This window comes from Musca autumnalis, unplaced genomic scaffold, assembly GCF_047663935.1.
Source record: "Musca autumnalis isolate F117 unplaced genomic scaffold, ASM4766393v1 scaffold_5, whole genome shotgun sequence".
Lineage (NCBI taxonomy): Eukaryota > Metazoa > Arthropoda > Insecta > Diptera > Muscidae > Musca > Musca autumnalis.
In genome coordinates this window covers 166,406,009-166,418,246 of record NW_027412088.1, presented here as the reverse complement: position 1 = coordinate 166,418,246, position 12,238 = coordinate 166,406,009, and the positions used below count along the sequence as shown (strand labels likewise).

At 35.2% G+C, this 12,238-nt stretch overlaps 1 protein-coding gene across 1 annotated transcript; it reads left to right on the top strand.

The window, feature by feature from the left end:
* Nucleotides 1-9,337: 9,337 nt before the first annotated feature.
* On the top strand, nucleotides 9,338-9,869 carry LOC141386829 (general odorant-binding protein 19d-like). Its single transcript, XM_073955737.1, has 2 exons — nucleotides 9,338-9,444; nucleotides 9,504-9,869. Exons 1-2 carry the CDS (start codon nucleotides 9,379-9,381, stop codon nucleotides 9,867-9,869), a joined length of 432 nt encoding a protein of 143 aa, XP_073811838.1. The 5' UTR covers nucleotides 9,338-9,378.
* The last annotated feature ends 2,369 nt before the right edge of the window (nucleotides 9,870-12,238 follow it).

The window sequence follows — 12,238 nt, the reverse complement described above, 5'->3', positions numbered from 1 at the left end:
ACATTCAAATCAATGAAAATAAGGGTAGTGTCATTCATTGTAAAATGATTGTTAAGCCGACTTTACGTTTAATGAAAGTTTAATGATTTGTTAATTGGATTTTGGTTGTTCTTCTTTTTTTCCTCTGTGCAAATATTCCAGCAAAACTTTCGACATGCAATTGATGTGAAAAAATATTCATCGTTTTTTTTATTCGCATCTGAACTGGAACTGAACAAACAAGCAAACATAGACATTATTCATGTTCTACATTTTTTTATTTTGGGTCATGAAAATAAAGAAAAGCTTTTTTATTGAAAACTTCAACTCAATTGGGATTTTGTCTATGTTTGTTGTCTGCAGGCCTCGTTCCAAACTTAAATCAATGTTTTTGTGGGAGTTTTAGGAGTGAGTGTGTGTAAATATGCAAATCCTTAAGGATTTATTAATTTGTTTTGTTGGAAAAACATGTTCAAACTTGTGTATGTGTATATACCCTTGTATCTATAGATTTGATTTGTAGAAACTTATGACATTCAAATGAAGTGTTTCAGAAAATTTGCCAATTTTTGTATTTTTTGTTTAAATACTTTGGAGATTTTTTTCCAGACTCGTCTCCACATTTATTGGCAATGAAAAAGGTTTTTGGCTTTTAAAAGTTGGGTTATTTAACTTTGTTTTCTTTTAATCTGTCATCCCCTTATTTTTCAAAGCAAACAAATTAAAAATACTTTTCACTTTTAGGAATTATTAGAGATTTGTTGCAAATGAAAAGAGAGGGAGAGACACCTACACAAAAATGCTTTTGGACTTTTAACATAAATTTTAATAATAGAGTTTGATTAAATGTTATTTTGTGTTATGTATTGGGATAGGGAAAAGTTTATGATGAGTGCATGAGCGAGGGAAAACAGAAGGGGAGATGTGTAAATGACTGTGCCATTTTGTAACCTTTTACATTTTTTACATTTTGAAGATGTTGGACCAAAATTAGTTGTTGCATTCTTAGGATTTGAAGAGCTTTCGGACTATTGACTATTTTTTTGAATGCATGGCCTTGCCATTTGAAAACAATGTATATCGTTGTAATTAAGATCCCAAGTACTTTCGATAGTGAACATATCAAAACCATTTTCGAACTGCCACTAAACTGCACTTAAGATAAAAACTTCAAATTTTGTGCTGGAGATAATAGAAGAAGTTATCCGATATAGTCCATCTTTGAAGTTAATTTAAGATTAGGCCAAAGTTATTCATTCCTTACTAAAGTTATCGTACCACGCTAGCCATTATAGTTGGCTTTATTAGAGCTTTTGGGGCATAATGTCAGGAACCACCTTTAGATTTTTTATGGACATTTGGACTATTTTAAAAGTTAAGTTAGGTGCCACCGTGGTGCATTGGTAAGCCCACGCGCCTTGCGCTCAAAAGGTCTGCGGTTCGATTCCCAGGCCAAGCAACATCATACATTTTCAACGGTGGCAAAATAATCATATGATAATTAGACGACATTTAAAATAACATTTTCTGAAAGGTTTTTTGATAAAATTAAAAGTTTTCGATGGGGATTTGATGGGTGGGCTATAAATAAAAAAATAGTACAAAAAGTTGACATCAACTGCACATGGGCAAAGTACCGTTATCAAGAAATAACAATTTAAATTTGATAAAAAAATCAAAATTCTTAATATTTAGTAGAGCAGATCTTTTGATTGCCACCTTGGCTCCTATTTTCCGTTAATTGGACATCTCTTCAAAATCAAAATGTGTAAAAACATTCTGCCCATCCCTGCAACCTTCTGAGATATATCGGTTCAGATTTTTTATAGCCCCCATATATATCTTTTCCCGATTTTGTTACAACTCGTTCAATTTTGATCGAATAGCCTTCAAATTTAGTATGTGTTATTTTCTTAGGCCCCTGAGTAGCTACACCGATTTTTACTACAATCGGTTCAGATTTAGATATAGCCCCTATATATATCTTTCCCGGTTTTTGCTATAATTCGATCAATTTTAATCGAATAGCCTTCAAATTTAATATGTGATATTATCTTAGGCTCCTGAGTAGTTTTACCGATTTTAGCAAAAATCGGTACAGATTTCAATATAGCCCCTATATATATCTTTCCCCGATTTTGCTATAATTCGCTCAATTTTTGATGAACAGCCTTCAAATTTAACATGGGATTCCTCAGGCCCCTGTTCAGTTTTACCGTTTACCAGGGTTGATGAATGTTTGCATAAGTACTTATGAGGACACAGGCCTAAGAAAACATCCCGTGTTAAATTTGAAGGTTATTTTTCAAAAATTGACCGATTTATAGCAAAATCGGTGAAAGATATATATGGAGGCTATATCCAATTCTGTACCGATTTTTGCGAAATCAAATAAAAATCGGTAAAACTGAACAGGGGCCTGGGGAAACGTCCCATGTTAAATTTGAAGACTATTCATCAAAAATTGAGCGATTTATAGCAAAATCGGGGAAAGATATATATAGGAACTCTATCCAAACCTGAACCGATTTTTACGAAAATCGTCGAAACTACTCAGCCTAAGAAAATATCACATATTTTATTTAAAGGCTATTCGATTAAAATTGATCGAGTTATAGCAAAATCGGGGAACGATATATGTGGGGGCTATATCCAAATCTGAACCGATATGGACCAAAGTTGATATTTTTCATTCATCAACCTAGGTCAACGCCTTCTATTTTTGTCCACATTTGTATGGAAAAGGCAGCACTGTGCGTCGCCGACTGAATAAGCCGGCGTCTACCGTTTTTCTGTGAATCGTCCCAGCAAAAGAAATTGGAAGTAGTGCAATGTGGACTAGTTCTGTCACGGCATGTTTTGATGCAGTTCAACCGGAGTCGTGAAAAAGGCACTCCAGTCTTCACATTTTAACCGCATTTGGATGCAATCCAAAGAATCACATTCACTTGTCACATTTTAACAACATCCGGATGCAGCTCAGCGGAGTCGTGAAAAAGGCACTCCAATTCCTCACAATTTAACAGCATCCGGATCAGTCCAAACGGAGTAGTGAAAAAGGCACTCCGTTCGCTACATATTATTAGCAGTTGTTAGAGATCCCTACATGTACATAAATCAGTTTGTACATCTCTACAGGCAGCGGCATACATTTTCCAATAAGAGATAAGCGTGTTAACATTTTCAAACATTTGTTAATACAAACTAAATAATATTTCATTTGTGAACATTTTTCCGGTAACTCAAGAGAAGTAAATTTCCGAATGCAGTGCTGTTGGAGTACATGTCGAAATCTTAACTGGTGATGGGAAGACAACCCATTTAGCAAATGAAGCAAAAACAGTTCAGCTTGGAACGAATGGAGAGCGGAGGAAACACGCATGTTTTCGATTGAATTCAATGGAAAAGGGTTAGTTAGACACCCTAATGTCTTGTCTAGGAATTATTTTCTCAATACATACACATGTATAATCGAAGGGGGGTTTCCTTCATTTTTCGATACAACAGCAATGTTCATAGATGAGAAAAATTCAGAAACAAAAAAAAATCGCTGAAGGGATTTTTAAATAAATCGCGGTCAAAGTTCACATTTTTAGATTTATATTAGATTTTCGCTACTTTTCATAGAAACCGCAAGTCCTATAGAAATGGGACTAAAGACCATGTTGTAGTTGTAAAAAATCTCTAGAGGATTGACAGTTATGATTTGTTCCTAGGTGTTACCATTTTTGAGATATAGAAGTTCAGTAGTGCGATTCTCTAACTCATTTTTTGAGTTACCGACAATTGTCGGTAATTACGATGTTTATACCCTCAGCCTTTAGGCTAAAGAGGGTATTTACACTTTGATACGACCAAAAATGTCCCTCATCGAAATAATGGTTTTAGAACCCAAGTATGTTTGTACGATATCCGTTTCAGACAATTTTGAGTCGATCTAGCAATGTCCGTCCGTCTGTCTGTCTGGCTGGTGCGCACGATAACTCTCGAACGGATCAATCAATTCGGTTCAAATTTTGGGTATCGAAATATTTTGTCCAGATTTGATTTAAGTTCGAAGATGGGCTATATCGGTCCACTCCTTCAGGTACCTCCCCCACAAAAGTTCAAAAATGTTCGGAAAAATTGTCCGCACGATAACTCTTGGAGTAACCGAATTAGTCCATACTTTGCACATCATAACATTTCTACCAGACATATATGAGGTTCCAATATGGACCCTATTGGTCAACTCTTTCGGGTATCTCCCACACACAATTTTGCTTAAGTGCAGTTTAAGGCCTGCTCTCGAATCGCTTTGATTTTTGTTGCAGCCAATTGTATTCACTACCCCCATTACGACGATATAATTTTTTTCAGGAGCAAGTCCATACTTCCTCAGAAATCAGCACAAAAACTGCAAACAACCCATATAATACAATGTGTCGTAGTTGGAGCGCACGATAACTCTCGAACGGATCAACATATTTGGTTCAAATTGTGGGTCTTTCAATATTTTGTCCTAACTTAGTTTAAGTTCGAAGATAGACCATATCGGTCTACTCCTTCCGGTACCTCCCCCACAAAGGTTCAAAATTTTTCGCCAAGATTGTTGGCATGATAACATTAGGAGGGAGTAACCGAATTGAGCCAAACTTTGCTATTGGTAATATTACTTTCAGGCATAGATCGGGTTCTAATATGGACTATATCGGTCCATTCATTTGGGTACCTTTCACACAAAATTTGGAAAATGTATAGTTTAACAACTCCTCTCTGATCTTATTAATTTGTGATGCAGCAGGTTGCACTTGCGGCCCCTGTCACGACGTTGTAATTTTTTTCGTGGGCAAGTCCATAATTCCTGAGATAATGACCCAAAAAGGTCCAGAAAATCCTAACGGGACACCTAAACTGGCTAATGTGTAAAATAACCCTTTAAGAGAGAAATCGATTTAGCTCAAACTTGGTAAATTGTTGAAAAGTAAAATTGTAATATATTTAAATTCAGAAAATTAAGTACAACATTTTTACTTGTTGTGTATTTATTTCAGCTAAAGTCCATATTTTGTTGCTTCAAAATTTGAAGAAACAAAATGTTTAACAGTGGGTAATGAAATTGATTACTACGAGCGGAGGCAGAGAACTCAATTGTGCGGTCAACAGATTTAGGAGGATACAGAAAATTTCTCGTTCTGTTTAATTTTCTGGTCACTCTTATTGACCTGTTTATCGATACAGAGTCAGCGGTTAAGAGAACTGATGAGGAAGTTTGGCTGCTTCCGAAACTATAGTCTTCTCTGCCTCCGCTCGTAGTAATCAATTTCATTACCCACTGTTAAACATTTTGTTTCTTCAAATTTTGAAGCAACAAAATATGGACTTTAGCTGAAATAAATACACAACAAGTATTATTTTGCAGTCCAACAATACAAAGCCAACAACAACAACATTTTTATTTATATAGTCTGTAAGGAAATATCCATAGACTAATAAAGAAAAAAAATATTTCCTACAGACTTGTATTAGGTCCGAATATGTACTATATCGGATCACTCCTACGGGTACACCCTACCCAAAGTTTTGAAAAAATGCACTCGTCTTGGATCATTCTGAATTTTGTTGCAACATGTAGTTTTTTGCGGCCCTTTCCATCCTGGAAAATTTCCCAACAGCTAAAAAACCTACAGTAGTATTGTGTTAACTTTTTGTCTTCGGGTACATGGCTGAGGGTATATCTCTGTCGGCTCAGCTGACTGATACTTTCTTACTTGTTTTCAGTAAGTTAGCGACGAATAAAAAGCAGTCGTAAAGTTCTACCGATAGCAAGAGTGTTGGCAACATTTATTTTAACTTTTCATTCATAATTTTGCGTTTTAATTTTATCGATTTTTGTCGGTAACTCAAAAAATGAGTAAGAGAATCCCACTACAGGTCACATTCTTCGGGTTTTAAGTTAGGTTTTCACGATTTGCTTGAAAACGGTAAGTCTTATCGAAATGGGTCTCGAAAAAATCTTATAGATGTGAAAATTCTCTACAAGATGGACTTTAAAATGTTTCCTAGGTTGTACCATTTTTGAGATATATAAGTTTAAGTTGGGAAATTGCAGTCATGACAATGTTTTATAAGGAGGTGATACAGTCAATACATTGTCCCAATTTGAACTTCTCTATCTCAAAAATGGTAAAATCTTCGAAAATATCATAAAGGACAATCTTGTAGAAACTTTTCACTGCTACAACATTTTCTTTAGTTCCATTTTGTTAGGGCTTGCGGTTTCCAAGCAAAATAGCGAAAACCTATAATAAACCTAAAAATGATATTTATTAACAAGTAAAAAGTCGTTAAGTTCGGCCGGGCCGAACTTTTTATACCCTCCACCATAAAATAGTCTTAATTAAAATGGAATAATTAGGGTCCTTTCACAATTTTAGGTGGAACAACTTTTCGACAATGGTTAGACTCTTACTGTCTCCTACTATTGCTTAAATTACACTGTGAACACAAATGTTGGGGTAGAGAAAATTCTTTTGGAGATGAAAGCCCTTGGTGTGTGTGTATATTAAAAACCCCGAAGGACAGATGCGCCGTGGTTCGAACTTGCGCGTTATGGCGTGATGAAGTTTTTGCAAGAGACCCTGCAAGCCATCATGAATTAGCATTATCTTTGTTTGTTGTTTTTGTAGAGCACTTAAGCAACAGTGAACAAAGATATAACGCTAATTCCTGATGGCCCACCGGGTCTCTAACAAAAATTTCATCACGCCATATCGCGGAAGTTCGACTCACGGCGGATCTGTCCTTCAGGGTTCATAATATACCCACCAAGGCCTTTCTTCCCCAAGAGGAATTTTCCGTGCCCCAGACTTTCACCTCCATTTTGTTGCACAGTGTTATCTAATCTAATCTAAAAAAATGTGTTCAGCTAGGTGAAAGGTACCACCTACGGGGCTATATCAAAGAGTCAACCTATCTTTAAATTTTTTGGCGAAAAAGTTTTATAGCTGCAGGGAACTTCAAGAGTCAAATTGAGGGTAGTTTCATCAAAACAATGTAGACCCTCAAAAATGGACCCATGTTGACGAATTTTAGTGAAGAAATTTCGTGACCACTGAAAATTACCGAAAATCGGGAGGTACAGTTATATGGGGGTATATACCAAAACATGGACCTATATTGACGATTATTTTTGAATAGACAAAATTGTAGCTAAAATTTTCAAAATACCGATCATTACAGCTAGTTCGGTTAAAAATTGCAAGTTAAAATTCTCAAAATACCGAAAATCGGGAGATACCGTTATATGGGGGCTCTACCAAAACATGGACCTATGTTGACGATGTTTCCTTGGAGATGTTTTATGACCACTGAGAACTTCAAATGTCAAATTACAGCTCTTTCGGTTAAAAACTGTAGCTAAAATTCTCAAAATACCGAAAATCGGGAGGTACCGTTATATGGGGGCTAAACCAAAACATGGACATATGTTGACGATGTTTGGTGGAGATGTTTCATAACCACTGAGAACCTCAAATGGCAAATTACTGCTAGTTCGGTTAAAAATTGTAGCTAAAATGCTCAAAATACCGAAAATCGGGAGGTACCGTTATATGGGGGCTATACCAAAACATGGACCTATGTTGACGATATTTGATGCAGATGTTTCATGGCCACTGAGAACCTCAAATGTCAAATTGCAGATAGTTCGGTTACAAATTGTGGCTAAAATTCCCAAAATACCGAAAATCGGGAGGTACCGTTATATGGGGGCTATACCAAAACATGGACCTATGTTTACGATGCTTGGTGGAGATATTTCATGACCACTGAGAACCCTTAAATGGCAAATTACAGCTAGTTCGGTTAAAAATTGTAGCTAAAATTCTCAAAATACCGAAAATCGGGAGGTACCGTTATATGGGGGCTATACCAAAACATGGATCTATGTTGACGATGTTTCGTGGAGACGTTTCATGACCACTGAGAACCTCAAATGTCAAATTTCAGATAGTTCGGTTAAAAATTGTGGCGAAAATTCTCAAAATACCGAAAATCGGGAGGTACCGTTATATGGGGACTATACCAAAACATGGACCTATGCCCATATCCTTTCGGATATAAGTTTATTGATCACTAGGAACCCTAAGTCCCAAATTATAGCTAATTCGGTCAGCAAATGTGGCGAAGAACGTCAAAATACCTCAAATCTGGAGGTACCGTTATATGGGGGCTATACCAAAAAGTGGACCGATATAGCCCATCTTCGAACTTGACCTGCCTATGGAAAAAAGACCCTCGGGTGCAAAACTTCAGCACTCTATCTCAATTATTGCGGACGCTAGAGTGATTACAACAGACGGACACACAGACGGACAGACGGACATGGCTAGATCGTCTTAGAATTTTATCCTGATCAAGAATACATATACTTTATAGGGTCGCAAATGATTAGTTCGATGTGTTACAAGCAGAATGACAAACTTAATATACCCTCCATACTATGGTGGTTGTTTTTTTAATATTTCTCACTTATGAACATTGTAGTTTCAGGTGTAAGCTCCTTTCATTTAAAGTTGGTTCAAAAGCAACGTGATTGTTTTATAAGGCAGCGATACAGTCAGTACATTGTCTCAATTTAGACTTCTATATCTCAAAAATTGTAGAACCTAGTAAAAAATTGTAAATTTCAATCATGTAGATGATTTTCAATGTTGCAAATTGTATTAGTCCCATTTCAATAGGACTTGCCGCTTCCAAGCAAAATCCTGAAAACCTAAAGAAACCCTAAAAATGTGAACTTTGACTGCGATTTATTTGATTTGTAGAACCTAGTAAAAAATTGTAAATTTCAATCATGTAGATGATTTTCAATGTTGCAAAATTTTATTAGTCCCATTTCAATAGGACTTGCCGCTTCCAAGCAAAATCCTGAAAACCTAAAGAAACCCTAAAAATGTGAACTTTGACTGCGATTTATTTGAAAATCCCTCCCTCGATTTGTTTTTGTTTTTTGATTTTTCTCATCTATGAACATTGTAGTTTCAGAATCCACAAAAACCTCCCAGGTGTAAGCACCCTTCATTTAAATTTAGTTACGGCGGACCGTGAAAGACAAAATTGAATTACATATAAAAATTTAATAAAAAAATGTAAATTTCGTAATTATGATAAGGTTGGTCATAGCACATAATGTCATGGTTGTATTGTAATCAAAATAGTCACAGCTTTAACGTATAATTAACACTAAATCACAGCCTATACATTACAATTATGTTAATAATAACACTTTAATTAAAAAACACTTTTGTATAAACAATGGAAATTTGGTAATTTCGAGTTGTCACCTAATCTGAATTTTTGTATTTAAAGAGCATGAATAGGCTGTAATATCATCATTAAATTTCATAACTTGCAACAATGAAATCTATCATCTGTCAACTAGGTTTTGTGGTCATACTAATGACCGTAGTGGTATTAGTACAGGTAATGGTAGAATTCCAACAGTGGTACATAGTTTCCTATTATAATCCTTTACATTTTAGGCAGCTGACAAAAAGGAAATGGCGGAAAAAGCTAAACAACTCGCCGAAGAATGTGTCAAGGAAACAGGAATTAGTCCAGATGAAACTAAACTTATTATGGCCAATGAATCGAAACAAATCGATGAAAAGAAATTCACCGACAAAATGAAATGTTATATGTTGTGTTTCTATAAAAAAGTTGGTATCCTAGATGCCAATAATAAACATAATCTTACTGTATTGACGGCATTTATGGAAGCCCGCTATAATACGAAAAAGGATAAAATTAAGCCCGCCATTACCAGCTGTGGCAGCATAAAGGAGGCAAATCATTGTGAGCACGTATTCAAATTTGAACGTTGTATTGTTACGGCTATTGAAGGATAAAAGGGGGTGGAGAAATCTGGTGGACGGCAAGGAGATCAAGAATTTTTTTATATATGTATTTTTCAAAATTTGCGCAAAAACGAAAACTTTTATAAACATTTATATTTTCTTTAAATAAATTTCATTAACCAAAATATAAAATCAATGTTTTAAATAAACTCTTACAAATAATACAAAGTTTCTCACGACCACCAATATGAGTGATCACTGCCCAGCAAACCAATCGTACCGATATCGTAACGAAATCGGAACACATTTCGGACGTTACGTCCGATATCTGATCCGAAATCGTAACGATATCTTAACGAAAGTTGTATGAAGTGGTTGACATAATTTCGGAACGAAATGTCGGAGCGAAATCGGATCGGTTTCGGTCAGAATTCGCAACGAAATCGGAAGAAAATCCTTGGGAAATTCGGAATTCGAATTTCTTCCTCCGACTTTTTGTACAGATTTCTGAACGATTTCGGAATAATGTCGTATGAAAATCGGAGGTACCTTCCGAACTTTCGTAAAGATTTCTGAACACTTTTGGAATAATTTCGTATGATTATCGAAGGAAAAATTTTTCTCTAATGCCTCTTTTTTATTGATAAATTTTCTTTGTTATGTTTTTTATTGGAAGATTATAATTTCAAAGATATCTAATGATTTTCACTGTTGTTATCATTTTGTAGTTACATAGTAGAACAATGTAAACTTTTTGTACGAATATGTTGAGTCTATCAGCACTAGCTTCAATTATTATATGTTGCATTTATATTTAAAATATTTAAAAAATGTATATGCGAATTTTATAACCAACCATTTTGCTTTTCGACAACAAACTAAAATGTTGCTTGTTAGATATATACAAAAGGTGGTTGTTGTGCGAAGGGAATTTTTTTTCCGACATATCGATCCGAATTCGTAACGAAATCGGAAGAATAACATTAGCAAATTCGAAGGGAAATTTACTTCCGACATTTTCTCCGAAATCGGAACGAAATCTGAACAAATTCCCCTACGAAAAATCGTATAGAAATCGATACGAAATCTGAACGATTTTGCTTCCGAAATTGTTTCGATATGTCGGACATCCGACATTTGGTTTGCTGGGTGATCACCAATATGTGTGTTCTATTCTTTACTTACTTGCAGTGTAGGGTTCCCAACAAAAAATCTCTCTCCGCTCTGATGAACATTACTGTAAGCAAAAACAGTTTAAATAGCACACACTTTCGCCGAAAATAATTCATTCAAATTTCACAACTTTCCAGAATGCAGTTTAAAAGTTCCGCTCTTTGGCCATTGGTGATTTTATTTGGGTGTTTTGTACAATTATCACAGGTATTTATAATTATTTTAATATTAAAATCATCAGAAAAATCTATTCCTGTTTTTAGGCCAATGAAAGTGTTGATGAACTGGTACGGCAATTGATAGATGACTGCATTACGGAGACTGGCGTAAGTGAAAGGGAGAAAGAAATAATAATAAACGGAAATACGAATGAAATTTATGCTGAACCCCTGTCTAAGGAATTCAAATGTTTCATTCATTGCTCCCATCACAAAATTGGTCTTTTCGATGCTAACGGACATCCTATAATAAATGAATATTATGTCCCGTATCTCCAAAAACGTTTTTCAGTTAATCAAGCTGTAGCCGCATCTGCACTGGAGAAATGTGCTTTCATACCAGAAGAGGATAAATGTGAAAATGCGTCCAAGTTTGATCTATGTCTATGGCAACTATTGCACTAATACTTAATAAACAATATGTATCAAATGATCATCATAGAAGAACCATGTATAAAGTAAATATACTTTATTCAAGCAATATATATCAAAGCTACAAATCGGTTCTTTATTCAAATAATTTCTTTTAGCCTATATCAAAGCAACAAATGCGGATTTTTAACGCCATGTTTAAGGTTGGTCACACTTATCATAAGCTTTATTTATTGCTTGTATAGTTTACTATTTTGCACAGTGGTCGAAATCAGCGATTTAGCGCCGCATTCCAATTCGGAATAGTTTTTTTTTGTAAAGGGACATCTTAACATATTTTAATTCGACAAATCTATCAAAATTGGAATTAATTTATTTTTATAGCCTCCACCATAGTATGTAGGGTATATAAAGTTTGTTTATCCTTTTGTAACGCATTGAAACAATCATTTGCGTCCTTATTAAGAACATATATTATTGTTCAGGTTTAAATTCTGAGTCGATTGTAATCTGTCTCTTGTAATCACTCTTGCGTCCAAAATAATTGAGTCAGAAAGCAATACTCGTATGTTGCATCCAAATGTTCGAAGATGGGATATCTGCTTGTTGGGCGAAGGAGAGATGAGGAGCATGCACTTTGACGACAAACACCTTAAG

Bases quoted from the DNA above. Each gene is read 5' to 3' on its own strand.
- LOC141386829 (XM_073955737.1), top strand. From the start codon at position 9,379: ATGAAATCTATCATCTGTCAACTAGGTTTTGTGGTCATACTAATGACC. The intron at 9,445-9,503 runs GTAATGGTAGAA...TTTACATTTTAG, and splicing joins CCGTAGTGGTATTAGTACAG to GCAGCTGACAAAAAGGAAAT.